General features: G+C 41.9%; 1 protein-coding gene across 1 annotated transcript in view; it reads left to right on the forward strand.

The window, feature by feature from the left end:
* SNX29 (sorting nexin 29) overlaps nt 1-19,657 on the forward strand; it is a 509,283-nt gene that overhangs the window by 271,627 nt on the left and 217,999 nt on the right. Inside the window, exons 17-18 of the mRNA XM_065411740.1 lie at nt 1,582-1,637; nt 3,343-3,424. Of these exons, the coding sequence (XP_065267812.1) occupies nt 1,582-1,637; nt 3,343-3,424 (138 nt within the window). The remainder of the gene's footprint in view (nt 1-1,581; nt 1,638-3,342; nt 3,425-19,657) is intronic.

Below are 19,657 nucleotides of genomic sequence, written 5' to 3' on the forward strand. Positions count from 1 at the left end.
AGCCAAGCATAGTCAGTTTATTAGTCAAAAATAAAGCAGTACAACATGAAAAAGAGACATACATACCACCCTTTTGGGGAAGCAATCTCTCAGAGTTCACCTTCTATACAAGGTCTGCTCCCACAATATGCACTGAAGTATTTATACTGTAGTTGTTTCCAAGCTAAAAGCACTCTATATATCACCCAAGATTCAACCCACGAATCTGCACCTGTTTCTTATCTTGTTTTTCTGTACCATCCAGTATCTTCCTTATCTTTTATTGTGCATACCACATTCCAGGTGTCAGTGGGCCATGGAAGCACCTCCTGAGAGTACCAGGACATATGTCTGATTTCCGACATGTATCTGATTGTGCCAAGAGTTGAATCAACTGTTGCAAAATGTTAGGGGGGGGCATATACGTTAGCTTGAGTGAATAGGAGTAAAGAGCATTCAGGGAAAAACATAATACAATTCATAATTGTACAACTTAGCATGACTACTCAGCATTTATATCTGATATGTGTACAATATAAATATTATGTGTGTAATACATATTAATATATTATGCCATACCCCTAACAAATATATACATTGGCTAACTCTAGTCTTCTCCTAATATTACCTGGATTCAATTTTGTGTGTACAGGGCTGCTTTGAACAGTCACTTTTTTTATTTTTAAATTAGCCAAATAATTTTTCTTGTCTCATGCCTCTTCTATATCTGTTAATAGAAGAAAATAATCATTAAAGGCAGGCCAACTGGTAGCTGTTATCGTGGTAAAAGCTGAAGGCTAATTGGAAGCCTGGCAAAGAGCGAAGGGGGAAGGTTACAATAGTATTGCATGCCTACTTTGTTTTGTTATGTGTAGTACTAGCCTTTTCTAGAAATCTAAAAGAAAAACTCCGGAGAGGGAATTTGTGCAGAGTCCATTAGACTTTTTTTGAAGGATAAATCCAGAACCCAGGAAACAACCTGAGTAACAGGACTGTGTGCTGTTAAGTTTCTCACCAGCTGCAAAAGAGAATCCTCCCCCGAAGCTATGGAGTAGAAGCAGAGCTTGTTTGGCGCTGGTGCATTGGGAAGGAATAGCCACATAATGGCTGATAGGATAGGATGCCACATAATGTCAGATTTACCAAACCAGCTCCACTCACGCACACAACTTTCCCTGTGTGCATATTGGAGTGCTATGTGAGTCCCTGTGTAGCTGGTCTGGTCTGGCATATAGCAGGTACAGACACACTGTGTTAAGGTGACCAGATGTCCCGATTTTATAGGGACAGTCTGGATATTCAGGGCTTTGTCTTATATAGACACCTATTACCCCTCAACCCCTGTCCTGATTTTTCATGCTTGCTATCTGGTCACCCTACACTGTGTTGAGGTCCCAGCATCCTGCTTCCTTCCTTCTGCAGCAGAACCACACCAGTTACACTGGGTAATGGCCTCTGCACCAGAATATAGGGATGAGGGGCACCATTTATATATTAAATTCTAATTAATTATTTTTCTCAGAAATGCATGTTTTTATATGACTTGGAATTAGTAATGGTTTTGGTAAAGTTAATAATCATGATTTTTTTTGATGATGTCAGGTCCCTGGGGATTTGAGTCAGACATCTGAAGACCAGAGTTTGTCAGATTTTGAAATGTAAGTTTGCAGTAAATGCTGATGTGAAATTTTGTATCTTTATACTATCTGTGTGGGAGTGGGGAACAAATGATCAAATCTAATACATTGCTTTCCCTACATAATTTCCAATAAATGAATCATCAGATAGGGTATTCTGTTATTGGAAATAATGCAGCTAACTTTCAGAATCTTTGTCCTGTTTATTTATTTATTTTACTCTTGGGACAGAAGGAATTCAGTTTTATGCTGCATCTGAACATCCTTTGGGAGCTTGTTTTGGTTTTCAGTTGGATCTTTTAGTCCGCTAATGGTTCAGCAGCAGTTGTGACCAACTAAATCCCCGTGGAAATGCCAGGCAGGGTTAATGGCATAACTAAAAAGTGATTTCTTTCTTTTGCTTTTGTTTTGCAGTGCTCTTCTGTAATTATTCATTCCCCGCTGCAGAAGATGAACATTAGTGTACCACAGTTTTTTTAAAAAAGAAAATTGTAAAAAAGTACTGAACAAATACAGTTGCACTAAAAATCCCATATTTCGGCCTGAATTATTTTAATGTGTGATTTTTCTGGAGTTTAACCTTTGTTAGCCTAAAATCCATATATCTAGCTGATCCTTTTTGAGAGAAGGCAAGTGAAGGAAAATTGATTTTATGTATCTTAAAGAATTTGGAATTAAAATGATAGTGTTATTTAATTGCTCCTAATGCTTCATGATTGAAATTTTACTGTTTTCTGAAAATGCAAAACCATTTAAAAATACTTTTTATCTCCACTTATTATTTTCAAAATAATACTGATGTGATAAAAGATCTCCAACTAATCAAACTTAAATATAAGAAAGTAAGAAGGGCCATAGTGGGTCAGACCAATGGTCCATCTAGTCCAGTATCCTGTCTTCCAACAGTGGCCAATGCCAGATGTTTCAGAGGAAGTGAACAAAACAGGGAAATTATCAAATGGTCCATCCTCTGTTGTCCAGTCCCAGCATGTGGCAGTCAGAGGCTTAGGGGTTGCGTGCCTAACCATCTTGGCTAATAGCCATTGATGGGCCTATCCTCCATGAACTTATCTAGTCCTTTTTTTAACCCAGTTATACTTTTAGCCTTTACAACATCCCCTGGCAATGAATTACACAGGTTGACTGTGCATTGTGTGAAGAAATACTTCCTTTTGTTTGTTTTAAACCTGCTGCCTATTAATTTCATTGGGTGTTATGTGAAGGGGTAAATAACACTTCCTTATTCATGTTCTTCACATCATTCACGATTTTACAGACTTCTGTCATATCCCCTCTCAGTTGTTTTTTTGTAGCTGAATGGTCCCAGTCTTTTTAATCTTTCATCATATGGAAGCTGTTCCATACCCCAATCATTTTTGTTGCCCTTCTGTGTACCTTTTCTAATTCTAATATATCTTTTTTGAGATGGGATGACCAGAACTGTACACAGTATTCGACATGGGGGCATACCATGGATTTATGTAGTGACATTAAGATATTTACTGTCTTATTATCTATCCTAATGGTTCCTAACTTACTGTTACTTTTAGGTATAATAAGTACACAATATTCAGGCAAAATGGTGATGTTTTAAGTGTTCAGAAAATTTTGGTTCAGTTGCTCACTGTGGACATTTTGCAAGCATTGGAGGTAGACACTTCTATGTAGCTTTATTTTTATATGTAAGATGATTCCCTATTTTAAACTTGTCTCTTCTTTTGCTCAGATCAAATCGTGCCCTTATTAATGTTTGGATTCCCTCAGTCTTTCTACGAGGAAAAGCTGCTAATGCATTCCATGTTTACCAGGTATGTAATGTGACTTTAAGAAATCATATTTGCAAGGGGTTTCCATAAGTGAAATAACTGACAAACTTCTAAAATATTCTCTGTGTCTGAAGGTGAATCACAAACTAAGGGACCAGTCTTTGAACACTTAGGCACAGGGGATAATACCTTTACTTGTGTGAGAAGCTCACTGGAACTATTTAGGTGAGCAGAGTTACTCGTGTGTGTATTTTCAGGGTAGGACCCTAGTAACATAGTAAAATGGTGGTACAGTGACTGTAAGCAAACGAGACAACCATTCAGTGTTCAACAGCAACTCTTTCTCACACATGTACACAAATATGCAAATTTAACTATTGGAAGGATTAGTAGCCAGAAAACCTGGGCTATTTGCTACCTTTATAAATTGTACCAGAGGTTCTTTACTTTTACCTTTACAGACACCAGTGGGGAATAGAAATGACTTCTGTGTAGTGGCTTATTGCAAAAACATTATTTCTGGCACTGTAGAAGCCTTTATACTTAACTGTCTATATTGGTTCTGAAATCAAACCCTCATGTGAGATGTCTGTCTACTTCTGTCTAGCTCAGGCACGAAAATGTGTTAGCAATAGAGTCAAGGTACTAGCCTCAGGCAGAAAAGTATTAGCAACTAAGCCATATTTGCATATGTTCAAATATTTGTTTAAATTCTGCAGTTAGGTTCTACCCACTCTGGTCTTTTTTCCCCTTTAGTTTATAACTTGTTTGAGATTTTCAATTAAAAGGGTCCAAGCTTTCTCTGAAGAGTAGAGAGAAAGCATAAGTTCACCTGAACTAAAACAAAAAGATGCCATACCACATGGAAATTTCTGAATTAAAATGAGATATGTTTGCCATCTATGTAAATTTAGTTCAAGTGGTGTTCACAATTGCTGTGTCTTGTTGTGGATTCTTCTAATTTTAGTGGAACAGCACAGGTATTACTATTATGGTGATGTTTTGCTTTGTTTAAACCTATTTATAAAAGTGGAATTCTTGTCTTGTATTACTCCTTCCCCCACTCTTTCCTAGGTTCAGGTGTCTTAAGATGCTTTCCTCCATAAGGAATTTAGCGTTGTCACTCTTATTTTCTATTCGGAGCATGTATATACTCTTAGGAAAAGAGTTCCAGATGAGCTCAAGTCCATTGTCAAAAGTAACATAGGTACTTAGGAGTCTGTCTCACTGAAAGTCAATGGGATTTAAGCATCTAAGTGCATGAGTCATTTCTGAAGATAAGGCTTAGGTACCTAAGTCATTTAAGCACTTATGAAAACTTTATCCTGGGCTCTTGATCTGTGATCTTTCCAGTATTGTATTCAAACATTTATTTCCTGTGAACAGTTAGTTATCCTATAATATCTGCAGGTTTTATATACCTCTTTCTATCCAATATCTCTAAAACCCAGTGTTACACTTCACCTTTTTACTGCTTGGTTTCAAGGAGAGTGCACGCTGACTCATTACAGCTATTTAATGAAATGGGTCTTTAGTAATTGAACCTTCAGGAAGTTTTTTAGGGGCGGCACATATAGAACAGTGGGAAGAACTGTACAACAGCAGATGTTTCTCACAGTAAATACTGTTAGCAGGAGAGACTTTTTTTTTGGCAGAGAAGACCCAGTGAAAGATATTATATTTTGTGTTCCTCTAGGAAGAGCAGTTAAATATTTGAGAATGTGAATATGTACATATTCTCTGCATAGAGTGATTTAAGCTGGACAGTCAGCAATCAAAGAGCAGATTTGTTTACATGTACAGCTTTAGTGCCTGACAAGTACTATTCTGTAGAGCATTAAGCTCTTCCACAGAATCTCTTTAAAAAAAAAATCTAGACAGTTCATCTATCAAAAGGCAGAATGCGATCTACCTTAACAGATTCTTGACATGTTTTTCTTTTCTGAAGCCACTTAGCAATTTTCTGTCTCTGGAAGCTAAAGACTAAATGAGACAGACTCAGAAAAGATGTGATTATCTGTGAGATGAGGTCTGCAGTATTCCTGACCATATAAAGACTCTTGAATGCCCTACCCAGTGGTCTGATTTTTTTGAGCTGAGCATCATTGAGCAGGAGTACTAACATTGCATTCCGATTGATGATAAGCAGGTACTCACTTAGTACCAAATTGCTTTTAAAGAGTTAAGCACATTTCCCGCTCTTTTAGCTTTGGCATTATGATTACTGATGTCAAGAAATGTCATATAACAATTAGCATTTCTGTATAGCATTATTTTTGCATCTCTCTAACAGTGTTTATGATCTCTTCATGAAGACATTACTTTGAACTTTATTCTCTTCTCTGTCCCACTGAGTATAATTAATTTCAGCATTTGAACTAGCTACAGTTTTTCTTATTTTATAGTTATTCAGTAAAGCCCCAGAAATCTTTGTATCTTCCCTCTTTATATCTGAGGACTGCTTCTGACAGCATCAGGTTTGTTGCCTTTAGTGAATAGGTTTCCACACAGCAGAGAAGATCTTTTCCATTGCCAGAAATCTTGCCATTCAGTAGTTAAGATCTTGGAGAAGAGAAAACAGCAGACTCAAGTAAATCATTTTTAGAAGATTACTGCAGCTGAATATATACATATTTTCTATAGTGTGATTCAGTAGAAATATTATAATTAATAACTACTGTAACTGTTAAGACATTTTCTCTTGTCTTTCTGAATGGCAGGTCCATAGCCTGTGTTTTGCATTTTACTAGCCGCCTCCTCCTCATCTGGCTTAATAAGAAAGAAAGTTACTGTGACATAGCAGGGTGCAATCCAGACCAGTGGGAGTCTGTGTCCCCCCCTGCCCGGTAACCTGGGGGGCATAGCAATGCCTTACTCTTATAGCGCTCAACCTGGACTGCTCACAAACCACTTTCCAGCACGCAGGTTCCTCCCAGGTGTGTGTGCGTGTAACTGAAGCCTGCAAGTGACACCCTGGCTCTCATCAGCCTTGGTTATACTGCAGGGTGACCCCAACACACTCCCAATCCCAGACTCCCCCCCAGAGATGTATGTCTTGTATTGTCCATCCCTTTCCTGGACAGTTCAAATATATTAAGTCCATTATTCCTTCAAGGGAATAATATAAACAACTTGTCACCTTAAATGGAGTTACCCAGACACTTCAATTTAAACACACTGGATTGGATAAAACAATCAAACAAGTTTATTTACTACAATGATAGAGATTTTAAATGAGAATAAGCATAGGCAATACAGTCAGAAATAGTTAAAAGAAAAATAAAGATAAACGGCTTTCTAATGCTAAACTCGACAGGCTAAACTTAATTCAAGGTAAAGCTCTTACCCACATGCTCCCAATATTACCGACCAAACTCTCAGGTCAGGACCCTTCTCCCAGAGTCCAGTAGATGTTTCTTTTGTCTTCCCAGGTGCAAAGAGTGAGATGGACAGGGAGAGAAAGAGAGGGTTCCCTTGGGATGTTTGCCCCCCTTTTTATAGTTTCAGTCCCTCTCTATTTCTATCTGAGAACCAGGAGACAAAGTGTTTGTGTGGAAGGATGTTCCCTGCAGGGTTTTTCACCCGTGTGAACTTCCTTTGTTTTCTCCCTTCCTGCTTGATGACTCTGTTTATGGAAAATTATGAGAAGCATACACTCCTTTGTTCAAAACAGGTCTGTTTGACCAGTTTGATGCTACCTGAGTCTGAACATGTATTTTTAACATTAGAATCATAGAATTACATGGGTAATTAGAATCACAGGGTTAGAAGGGACCACAATGGTCACCTAGTCTAACCCCCTGCCAAGACACAGGGTTTGTTGTGCCTAAGACAGATGGCAATCCAGCCTCCTTTTGAAAATCTCCACTGAAGGAATTTCCGCAACCTCCCTCAGCAGTCTGTTTCACTGTCCTACTGTTCTTACACTTAGGAAGTTTTTATACATTATACAGGGAGAAGTTTATAACTTTACACACAATACTGATGCACACATTTTACCATGATATTACTGATCAGTAAGTTATGAGTTTTCAAATGATACTTCACAAGGCAAACTTTGTACAAAGATTTACAATAGTGTGTTAGATGTGAATACTGGAATGCATTCCGTCACAGTTACCCAATGGACGAAAAGTTCATTCTCATTTTTCTTTCTTGTTATGCACTACCCTTTAATTACTTTAAACATAAAAGTATGACTGTGGCATGGTACAAGTCATTACAGACCTATTGGGATCCAGGGAGTGGGCGGGCGAAGCCTGCTAAAGGATCCCCCCCAGCCTAAAGGGGGGCCCACAGGACCTGGAGACCAAAAAATTACGGGGGACAACTAATAAAAAAACAGGGACAGGAGTGAGGTCAAAGGGTCAAATGAAACGAACCAGACAGGGACACCGAGCAGAGAACCCCAGACAGCGCCCACTGCTCCTCGAAGGCGTCAAGGGAGCCAGTGGACGCTGCCCAGAGGAACTCTGCCCAGATACGTGAAAGAACGGAGGACCTGAAATACGCCCCACAGTCACAGGAAACTCCATCGGCCAACCTCCTCACTCTGGTTTTATAGATGGCCAGTTTCGCTAGGGCCAGAAGGAGGTTGACCAGGAGGTCCCGCGACTTTGTGGGGCGACGGATAGGGAGTGCATAAATAAAAAGGTGAGGAGAAAAGTGCAACCAAAATCTTAACAAAATATCCGTGAGGAGCCGGAATAGGGGCTGCAGCCTGGCGCACTCCAGGTAAACATGCGCCAGGGTCTCCCTCACGCCGCAAAAGGGGCAGGTGTCTGGGATAGGGGTAAACCGCGCCAAGTACACGCCCGTGCTCACGGCTCCGTGAAGGAGCCGCCAACTGATGTCCCCGGGGACTTCGGGATCAGAGCAGAATAAAGGCTGTCCCACCGGGGCTCCTCACCCTCCAAAGGTGGCAGAAGGTCCCGCCACTTCGTATCGGGGCGGGACACGAGGGTGAGGACATGAAGAACATGGAGCACGAGCGTGTATAGATGTTTCCTTGGCGCAGTCCGGAACAGAACCGGCTGCAGATGGTGCAGCCGGCTCATGGCGAATGGACGGGGAGGGGGCTGGTTGGGTCCACGGGGCAGGGGCCCGATGAAAAAGTCTGGAGGGCTCGGAGTGGAGGGTGGGCGGGGTGTGCCCTCTCGCAGGACCCGGTCGAGATAGTCCCGAGCAGCGGGCGGCAAAGCGGCCCTCACCTCCTGAAGTACGCGCCGGGGAGTACGAGGTCTGGAGAGCCCCATGCGCTGAGCGAGTGTCAGGGGATCCAGCCAGTCTCCCCGGTCGTAGTCCAGGAGGTCTCCGACTTTGGTGACTTCTGCTAGGACCAACCTCTGGCGCACCATGGGGGACTCCGCCACCTGCACACGAAGCTGGGGGTTGTGTAGCAGGGGCTCCGCGAGGAGATCTGCCCCCACGGTGGCCGCCACGGACCTGGTCACTGAAAACAGTTTCCAGGTCCGGAGGAGGTCCTGGTAGAAGACCGGCAGCTCGGAGAGGCCTCGCGGAAGACCTCTCGGATGGAGACAAAGGAGCTGCCGGTCATATCTGAGCCCTCGGAAGCGGCGCAGGAAGGCGTGTGCCAATACGCTCCATGCCGGACTACCTGCACCATAAAGGAGCCTCTGCAGGGCCTGGAGGCGGAAGACGTGGACCTGAGCGTGCAGACACTTCAGGCCCTGCCCTCCCTCCTCCAGGGGTAGATGGAGAACCCCTGCAGAGACCCAGTGCAGTCCTGACCAAAAGAACTCCAGAATCAACGTCCGGAGGGTGGTCAGGAAGCCCGGGGCAGGGACCAGGGTGTTGAGCCGGTACCAGAGCATGGACAGGACTAGTTGATTGAGCACCAGTGCTCTCCCTCGAAGGGAGAGACACCGGAGCAGTCCTGTCCATTTCCGGAGCCGCTCCGACACCCTGCCCTCTAAACCTAGCCAGTTCTCCGGCGGAGACGGATGCGTGGCAGAAAGGTAAACGCCGAGCTAGAGCAGCGGACCCGCGCTCCACCGGATGGCCTGAAGCGTGGGTGGGAGGGAGCTCCCCTGCCACCCGTCCCCTACCACCAGGCCAGAGCTCTTGACCCAATTGACCCGGGTGGAGGAGGCCGCTGAATAGATGGTCTGGCAAGCCTCCACCCGCACCAAGTCGCCCGGGTCCTGGACCACGAGGAGCACGTCGTCGGCGTACGCCGACAGGACCAGCCGCAGCTCCGGCTCCCGCAGCACCAACCCTGCCAACCTCCTACGGAGGAGACAGAGGAAGGGCTCGATCGCCAGAGCATACAGCTGGCCCGAGAGGGGGCACCCTTGACGTACTCCTCGCCCGAAGCTGACCGGTTCGGTCAGGGTCCAGTTGAGCCTGACCAAACACTCTGCGGAGGCGTACAGCACCTGGAGAAAACCCACAAACTGGGGCCCGAAGCCAAACGCTCGCAGAGTGCCCAGGAGATACCCGTGGTCCACCCTGTCGAACGCCTTCTCCTGATCCAGGGACAGGAGGGCGAACGACAGACCATCCCTACACCCGAGTTCCAAGAGGTCCCGGACCAGATACAAGTTGTCGAAGATGGTGCGGCCCGGGACGGTGTAGGTCTGGTCTGGGTGGATCACGTCCGCCAGCACGGACCCTAGCCGCAGCGAGATGGCCTTCGCTACGATTTTATAGTCCGTGCTGAGGAGCGAGATGGGACGCCAATTCCGTAAATCGCGGAGGTCCCCCTTCTTCGGCAATAAGGCGAGCACGGCTCGCCTGCACGAAAGAGGGGGACCCCGCCCTGCAAGGACTCGGCCCAGACGGTGACAAGTCATTACAGAGGTAGGTAGATATTTGTTGAGGTATTTATTTAAAATGAGGCAGTTGGAACTTGTGAACAAAAAGCAGATTAGCCTAAACTGTGGGTTTCTTTGCTATTTTTACTTTATTTCTTTGTTTTCTGTTATAAAAACCCAGCAAAATCAGTTATTTTTCTAGTTGCACACTGCTTGGGGAAGGGAGGAAATTGTAGCTGTAAGCAGCCCCTGCCTTTCGAAGGATAAGATGCTGTGATAGATAAAGGAACGAGAGGAAACCTATTTTTGTGTACCATCCAAAGCTCCCAAGTCCAATAGCAATGCCATTACAACATAGTAGGAAAATTATATTTACAAAAAATGCTGCCAGTTCTGGTGTTCAGAGTTGCCAGAATTGAATAGACAGAACATCTGTGATAAGAAATAAAAGAAAAAAATAGCACAGGGGTATTTTTTAGAGCAGGGGTGGGCAAACTACAGCCCGCGGGCCGGATCCGGCCCCTCGGGGCTTTGGGTCCAGCCCGCGGCGCCACTGGCACTACGTCCCTGCAGTCCCCAGGTGGGGGTGCAGAGGGCTCCATGCGTTGCCCTTGCTTCCAGGCACCGCCCCCTGCAGCTCCCATTGGCCGCGAACGGGGAACCGCAGCGAATGGGAGCTTCAGGGGAGGTACCCGGAGGCGCGGCAAGGGCAGTGCACGCAGAGCCCTCCGCCCCTCCTCCCCCTGGGGCTGCAGCGCTTCCGGGAGCGGCGCGGGTCCGGGGACAGGGCAGGCATGCAGGGGGCATGCAGGGAGCCTGCCCTGGCCCCGGTGTGCGCTGCTGCCACCCCGGAGCCGCTTGAGGTAAGCGGTGCCGGGCCGGATCCCGAACCCCTCCTGTACCCCACCCCCCAACTCCCTGCCCTAAGCCCCCTGCCTGCATCTTGCACCCCTCCTGCACCCCAACCCCCTGCCCTGAGCCCCCTCGTACGTCCCGCACCCCTCCTGCATCTCAACCCTGTGCCCTGAGCTCCCTGCTGCATCCTGCACTCCTTCTGTACCCCAACCCCCGCCCTGAGCCCCCTCATACACCCCACGCCCCTCCTCTTCCCCAATCCCTTGCCCTGAGCCCCTTCCTGCACACCACACCCCCTCCCACACCCCAACCGCCTGCCCCGGCCCTGAATACAATTTCCCCACCCAGATGTGGCCCTCAGCCCAAAAAGTTTGCCCACCCCTGTTTTAGAGGAATCTGGGGGAGATTGAGTATTTGAGAAAAACAATTTAAAAATAGTTTTTTTACTAAATGTGTAAGCTGCTTTTTTAAATTGCCTACGTTCTGCTCTGGAAAGAATAAGATTCTTCATTACTACTTTTGGAGTCTGAATCATTGCAATCTCCCTGGTTAGATGGAAAGAAAGATTTCCTAGAATATGTTTTTAATAACACTGGTCTACAATTTTTGAGAAGTCGTCTGCTTCAGAGATAAAATGTGCTATTTATTATGTATTTTGATGTGCTGAATTCAAATATGACAATTAAAACAACTGATTGGCTACTGTTTCTAAGATATTTAAGTTTTTACATTTTATGTCTATGTATATTGTGTAGATAGTAGAGTTTTAATCATAAATTGTAAACCTAGGTCTTTTCATGTGTTTATGGTTGCTTTACATGATAATATTTCACCTGTCCTGTTTATGTAACACTTTAAAAATCAGCAAAAGGGTTATATAAATAACATTTATTATGAAACAAAAGGCAAAAAACGATTCTGTACATAGTTTAGTCCTATTCAGTGTCTACTCGGCGCTTCTTGGCTTGTCTCTTGTATTCATTAAATGGAGCATCTCCGCAGTTCGGTGGAAAAAAATCTAGATGAGAGTTCAAAAAATGTATCTTTAGTGACACGTTGCAACCAAGGCTTTTGTATGCCTTGAGGAGGTTTTCCACCAACAACCTGTAGTTGTCTGCCTTGTTGTTTCCGAGAAAATGTATTGCCACTAACTGGAAGGCTTTCCATGCCGTCTTTTCCTTGCCACGCAGTGCATGGTCAAATGCATCATCTCGAAGAAGTTCACGAATCTGAGGACTAACAAAGACACCTTCCTTTATCTTAGCTTCACTTAACCTTGGAAATTTTCCACGGAGGTACTTGAAAGCTGCTTGTGTTTTGTCAATGGCCTTGACAAAGTTCTTCATCAGACCCAGCTTGATGTGTAAGGGTGGTAACAAAATCTTCCTTGATTCAACAAGTGGTGGATGCTGAACACTTTTCCTCCCAGGCTCCAATGACTGTCGGAGTGGCCAATCTTTCTTGATGTAGTGGGAATCTCTTGCACGACTATCTCATTCGCAGAGAAAACAGCAGTACTTTGTGTATCCAGTCTGCAGACCAAGCAAGAGAGCAACAACCTTCAAATCGCCACAAAGCTGCCACTGATGTTGGTCATAGTTTATGCACCTCAAAAGTTGTTTCATGTTGTCATAGATTTCCTTCATATGGACTGCATGACCAACTGGAATTGATGGCAAAACATTGCCATTATGCAGTAAAACAGCTTTAAGAATCGTCTTCGATGAATCAATGAACAGTTTCCACTCATCTGGATCGTGAACGATGTTGAGGGCTGCCATCACACCATCGATGTTGTTGCAAGCTACAAGATCACCTTCCATGAAGAAGAATGGGACAAGATCCTTTTGACGGTCACGGAATATGGAAACCCTAACATCACCTGCCAGGAGATTCCACTGCTGTAGTCTGGAGCCCAACAGCTCTGCCTTACTCTTGGGTAGTTCCAAATCCCTGACAAGGTCATTCAGTCATTCAGTTCACCTTGTGTTATGAGGTGTGGTTCAGAGGAGGAGGATGGGAGAAAAGGGGGGCCTGTGACATTGATGGTTCAGGACCAGAAGTTTCATCCTCTTCCTCGTCTGACTCAAGTGAGAATGATTCTGGTGCATCAGGAACCGGCAGTCCTTCTCCGTGGGGTACTGGGCGTATAGCTGATGGAATGTTTGGATAATGCACAGTCCACTTTTTCTTCTTTGACACACCTTTCCCAACTGGAGGCACCATGCAGAAGTAACAATTGCTGGTATGATCTGTTGGCTCTCTCCAAATCATTGGCACTGCAAAAGGCATAGATTTCCTTTTCCTGTTGAACCACTGGCGAAGATTTGTTGCACAAGTGTTGCAGAATATGTGTGGGGCCCACCTCTTGTCCTGATCTCCAATTTTGCAGCCAAAATAAAGGTGATAGGTTTTCTTAACCATAGTGGTTATACTGTGCTTTTGTGATGCAAAAGTCACTTCACCACAAACATAGCAGAAGTTATCTGCACTGTTCACACAAGTACGAGGCATCTCTGCTCACTTTGGCTAAACAGAAATGTGTCCCTTTGCAAAATCAAACACTGACAAATAAGAGAGCACGACACTGTATGATTTCTAGAGCTGATATAGGGCAATTTGTTCAGCAGAGTGATGTAAGCTTCGTTATGATTGCATCATCCATGACTTCTAGGAATAACATGATGCAATTCATATCATGTATGACGCAATACCAGCTTCAGATTGGTATTCATTGTTTTGCCTAAAAAGCAAGTACTGTCCAAACCCAGTCATAGATTTATTCCTAGATCCAGTCAAAGATGTATTTTAGTCATTTCTGATTTAAATTGAGATCCCTTCCCTTTATAACTCACTTATCCTCCGCCATTCCCAAGTCAAGGGTCGTATATACTGACCCAATAGCATATCTTGAAAACTAGAGCCAATCAACAATTTTAAGCATCATTTTCGTTCTCAGTGACCCAGAATTAGTAAAGTCTGACGACATTTATTTCAGAAGCATTTTGGCTGTAGAGCAGTGTAATTAACTGATACAGTTTTTTCCTCAACACTGGGGAGCTATTTATTGGGTGCACAGTGCTACATTTAGTAAAGCTCTACTGTGGCTTGGACAGTTTAGACTTAATAATGATCCTGTTCACCTCTGGTCCCTAAGGAGACATCATGCCCCGCTGCAGCTGTTCACTTGTAAAGTAGCTAATGCCAGCTGTGGAATTACTTAGCTGTTTGGCTCATTCATTTGGCTTTCGAGTTATAGGCAGCAAGCCACTACTGAATTGTGTCGGTTTCTTTTTCTTTCTCTCTCTCTCTCTCTCCTCTCCTCCACTCCTGGATTCATGCAGCAGAAAAGATTCTGCATGTCAGCTGCTGCTGCTCTTTTTCACCTGTGCAACTTGTGATGCAGTGTGATTGAATACGACTATTTTAGGGCTGTCAATCACAGTTGGCTCAAGTGATTAACTCAAAACAAATTAACTCAATTAAAAAATTAATCACAATTGCAGTTTTAATCGCACTATTAAACATTAATAGAATGCCAATTCTATTATAGTTTAATAGTGCAATCAAATCTTTGATTAATCGTGATTAATTTTTATCTCGCTATTAATCACGATTAATTTTTAATCGCTTAACAGCCCTAATATTTTTACATCTGATGTTTACCGCCACATAATTTCACACAACTGTGAAAATTTAAAATAAATAAAAATCGGAAAAAACCTTAAAAATGAACATCAATATTATCTATATCTATATCAATAATATCTAATATTATTATAAAAAAATAAAATTTGAATTCTGCCAGCCTATTTATAATTGCCTTGTAAGTACGGGCTAGTGGCTGTGCCTGTAACATAAGTGACATTGTTAATTTGTGGCAATAATATATTACTTATATATAGGCCCAGATCTTGACTGCAATCAGATCTGCAGGGACAGATTCTTATATCTATGCAGAGATCCACCGAAGTCAGTGGGGCTCTGACAAGCAAACGGGTATACATGCAGATCCAAATTTAGGAAAGGGCCATATCTTCTAAATGAGAGTATCACTGTATAATATTTACATGTTTTAGGTAGATTACTGTATAATTGCACTTGAGCCATTAAAAAGTGATTATAATCTAATCTCTTTGATTTATGATAGTTACAATTAATAGTCTAATTCTATATGTTACTTTCAATGTGTATGTAGTGAATAACTGTAATAATCCCCATGTGTCTCAATGGTCAGATGTTAATCTGTAATTAAATAATATTTATGCTGAGAAACTAAAGTCACATGAATTGCATAAAACCATTTTTAGTAATTCGTTTTAATGTACATTTGAACACAACAGGAAGATTTGAATATACACAAGACAGTAATACCCCTGTTTTTTCTTTAAGGCTTGGTCTACACTTACCCCCCAATTCGAACTAAGGTACGCAACTTCAGCTACGTGAATAACGTAGCTGAAGTTCGAAGTACCTTAGTTCGAACTTACCTCGGTCCACACGCGGCAGGCAGGCTCCCCCGTCGACGCCGCGGTACTCCTCTCGTCTAGCTGGAGTACCGCAGTCGACGGCGATCACTTCCTGGTTCGACTTATCGCGTCCAGACAAGACGCGATAAGTCGAACCCAGAACTTTGATTCCCAGCCGCCGAACTAGCGGCTGGGTGTAGACATACCCTAAGTGTATACTGAGGTTACCTATATTATGATCAAAATGTGGCAGTGGTTACTGAAATAGTAAGAAAAACTGAACAGTTAACTATACAAGTTTAATATTGAACTCACTGAAATAGACCATTTTTACTTATATGTTAAGTCTATTTTTTATAAAAGAGTTTGACGTGATTGCAGATTTATTCCTTTGGTTCTTTGTATGGGATTAAATATACTATTAGTCTTGAGGTTCACATCAAACATAGTCAGCTTTCAAATTGCAATAACCTTTATTTTACATTGCTTTTATAATTTCTTTCTGATCATTTTAATAAGTAGAAAGAATGTGATTTGTAATAAGATTTATGGTAAAAAATCATGATACTTTAGAGAGCTACTTTATTGGCTGAATATTGCTGTATGCAATTTTTATCTCAATATAGGGCATTTTCAGGTCAGGGTCAAATACTTTGTGGCGATGTCCTATAAATTGTGTGCCTTGTTACATGAATTGTATTTTATAAATGCCAATTCTGCCAGTGCCATTTTCCTTAGTGTAGAAATACATTTTCTGAATCATTTTGAAAAAAAATTTCTTCTAATTCTGTTCAAAAACTATTTTAAAATGATCCTGGAAAATGCTATATTGGCCATTTCATTAAAGAAATTATTTTATTTTATATACCCAGTTCATAATTTTACCATATTCTCTTACTATTATCCCAATTTATGAGATGTCGTTGGCTGTGGTATTGTCATTCAAACATCTGTCTGAGAGACATGACATTTCACAAAATGGAAAGGAGAAATATGTAAGGAAAAGTGGCAGTGGCTAGTGATAGAGATATTGGTGTTAAAGAGAGAGTGAGAGAAGGAGGTGTCACTTCATGATCCCAAAAAACATATTTGTAAATCAGATTAAGGGGCAAAGGATTACACCATGCTCCCTTTTCCTTATTTCTTTCAGTCCCAGTTAGTATGAAATAAAATTGTCTTAGGGAGAAGCTATGGCCCTGATGACATTAGTCAAATTCTTTTTCATATGGCTTGCCAAGAGAAAGAGATTAGGTTTTATTAGTCAACTGGAATACAACATTGGGAAGTCCTTAAATTAGCATACAGCAGTGGTTTTCAATCTGTGGCCAACGGACCCCTGGGCCAACGGACTTCCATTTGAAATTTTTTAGGGGTCCGCAAATGAAAAAAGGTTGAAAACCACTGGGATACAGAAGTGAAGGTTAAGATATAATCCAAAAGAGTTATTGAATGTTTTAGAAGGACTCTTTAGAATCGGGAATGAAAAGTATATTTTAGCTTATGTATATGACAGCCGTCTCCAGCATCGACATCTTATAATAGACATTGCACTGTTAGGGAAATAATAGATTTGGAGTTTGCTATTGGTGTGCCTTGTTAATGAGCTTTTAAAACTAAAACTTATCCTTGGTGTTGACCTTCCCCCTTCTCTTCCCTCCCCCCCTCGCCCCAAGTAGATAATTACACCATATACAATGTGTTCATATCTTTCTGTGCTCAGCTCTGTGTGTGTGTGTGTATGTATATTACATGTTTTGAGGTTGGTATGGTAGTTACTTATTTTGAATGGAAAAGTAACCATTGTAGCAAAATCTTATGTAATTTAACAAGCCACTTTTCTATAGCTTTAAATGTTGAATAAGGTATTTATGGCATATAATTCATAACTTCCTTTTGGAGTTTATACTTGGATTTCTAGAGAAGGGGGTCACAGTCCACTTTTTTTTCTTGTTTCAAATGTTAAAACACCATTGGAAAGATAGACAGGGTGGGTGGGGTAATATCTTATATTGGCCCAAGTTCCTTTGGTGAAAGAGACAAGCTTTCGAGCTACACAGAGCTCTTCAGTTCTGGATAAGGTACTCAGTGTCACAGCTAAATACAAGATGGAACAGATGGTTTAGCATAAGGAGTTAACATGTTGTAAGAGACCATTCAACGTGAAGTAGGCAGTTAACACGTCTGCAGTCAAAGGATAAAGGAAAGTTATAGATTGCTGTAATCAGCCATAAATTCAGTGTGTTTATTAAGTCTGATTTTTAGTGTCTAACACATTTATGAATTTAAGCTCCAAGGCAGGTTTCTTTTTTGAACTACAGTTTATATAGAAAATACATAGCACCCTTTTCCAAAGAATGTTTTAGCGATGTAGAAGTACAACATCCCCAAGTATATACTAATACTTCTTAGTATCTGTACTAAGTTTCTGAAAATTATTAAATTAATACATACTGAAGTATCAGTATTTTACAGCGTAATTACCTTGCACTATCAGAATAATAATATTCATAACTAGATTTTAATTAACAATTATTTTACCACCAAAGAGCCAAAAGAAACTTGAAGTATTGATAATGTATTATACAAAAATACTCAAGAAGTTATTATTTATGTACATACATTTAATTGCTATTAAAATTAAATTACAATTCAGATGTTAATTATCCTTAGATTAAATCCAGGAAAAAGGAATATTGTAAATTATGTGTTCTCTATGAAAAACATATTGTGCAAATAATATCTATCACCCATGCCATTGCTAAAAAACAAAACTTTCTGGTGTAAAATAGCCATGCACAGATCCTTGGGGGTTTCGTGAATTTTTTATAGTTTTAGCTTTCGATCTTTTTTTAAATGCTTTTGTGTTTGCTTAGGAGTTGTCCAGAGCATTATTCACTTCAGAAAGATGAGCCCATTAAATAGTAGGAGGCTTGCTGCTTCTCTGCAGTAAGATATTTCTAAAGATGATTTAGATGCAATGCATTTGAAGTAACAAATTAAATGAGATGGAAAACTTCTATTAAGTATTGAACGCTATAACTTTTGTTGATGAAACCATTTACATTTCTCCTTTAAACATCACTGGCTTATATTTCTATGCAGAAAGTATAGTGAGAAGCCTGGTAAATACAGGCATTATGCTAACATAACATAGGCTATGTGTACACTGGCACTTTTGTTGGTAAAACTTCTGTCGGTCAGGGCTGTGAAAAAAACAGTGTGAACAGTGCTGTGTCAGCAGGAGATGTTAACAAAGCTATCAACGCTTTCCCACTGACATAGCTACTGCCGCTAGTTGGGGGTAGTTTAAGTATGCCGACAGGAGAACTCTCTCCTGTCGGCATAGAATGGTTACACGTGAGACCTTACAGTGGCACAGGTGCAGCGGTACAGTTGTGCCTCTGTAAGGTCTGTAGTGTAGACATAGCCTAAGTAAACTGCTAAAAGAAATGGTAAGATTGCTTGAGTACCTATTGTATGCAGTGGTGTTGTAGACACATTAGTCCCAGGATATCAGAGAGACAAGGTGGGTGAGGTAATATCTTTTATTGGACCGGTTCCTGTTGGTGAGAGAGACAAGCTTTTGAGCTCACACAGAGGTCTTCTTTGGGTCTGAGAAATGTACTCACAGTGTCACAGCTAAATATAGGGTGGAACAGATAGTTAAGCATAAATAGTTAATACATATATCAAGGGACCATTCAAGGTGAAGTGGCCTGTTAACACCTCCCCATTCATAGGGGGGAAAGGGAAAAAATAGCTTGGGCGGGGGTGGTTAGTCAGTTATAGATTGTTGTGATAAGCTATATATCCAGTAAAAAGAACAGGAGTACTTGTGGCACCTTAGAGACTAACAAATTTATTTGAGCATAAGCTTTTGTGGGTTACAGCCCACTTCTTCGGATGCATAGAATGGAACATATATTGAGGAGACATATATACACATACAGAGAGCATGAAAAGGTGGGAGTTGTCTTACCAACTCTGAGAGGCCAATTAAGTAAGAGAAAAAAACTTTTGAAGTGATAATCAAGATAGCCCAGTACAGACAGTTTGATAAGAAGTGTGAGAATACTTACAAGGGGAGATAGATTCCATGTTTGTAATGGCTCAGCCATTCCCAGTCCCTATTCAAGCCTAAATTGATTGTATCTAGTTTGCATATCAATTCCAGC

This window comes from Emys orbicularis, chromosome 10 (assembly GCF_028017835.1).
Source record: "Emys orbicularis isolate rEmyOrb1 chromosome 10, rEmyOrb1.hap1, whole genome shotgun sequence".
Lineage (NCBI taxonomy): Eukaryota > Metazoa > Chordata > Testudines > Emydidae > Emys > Emys orbicularis.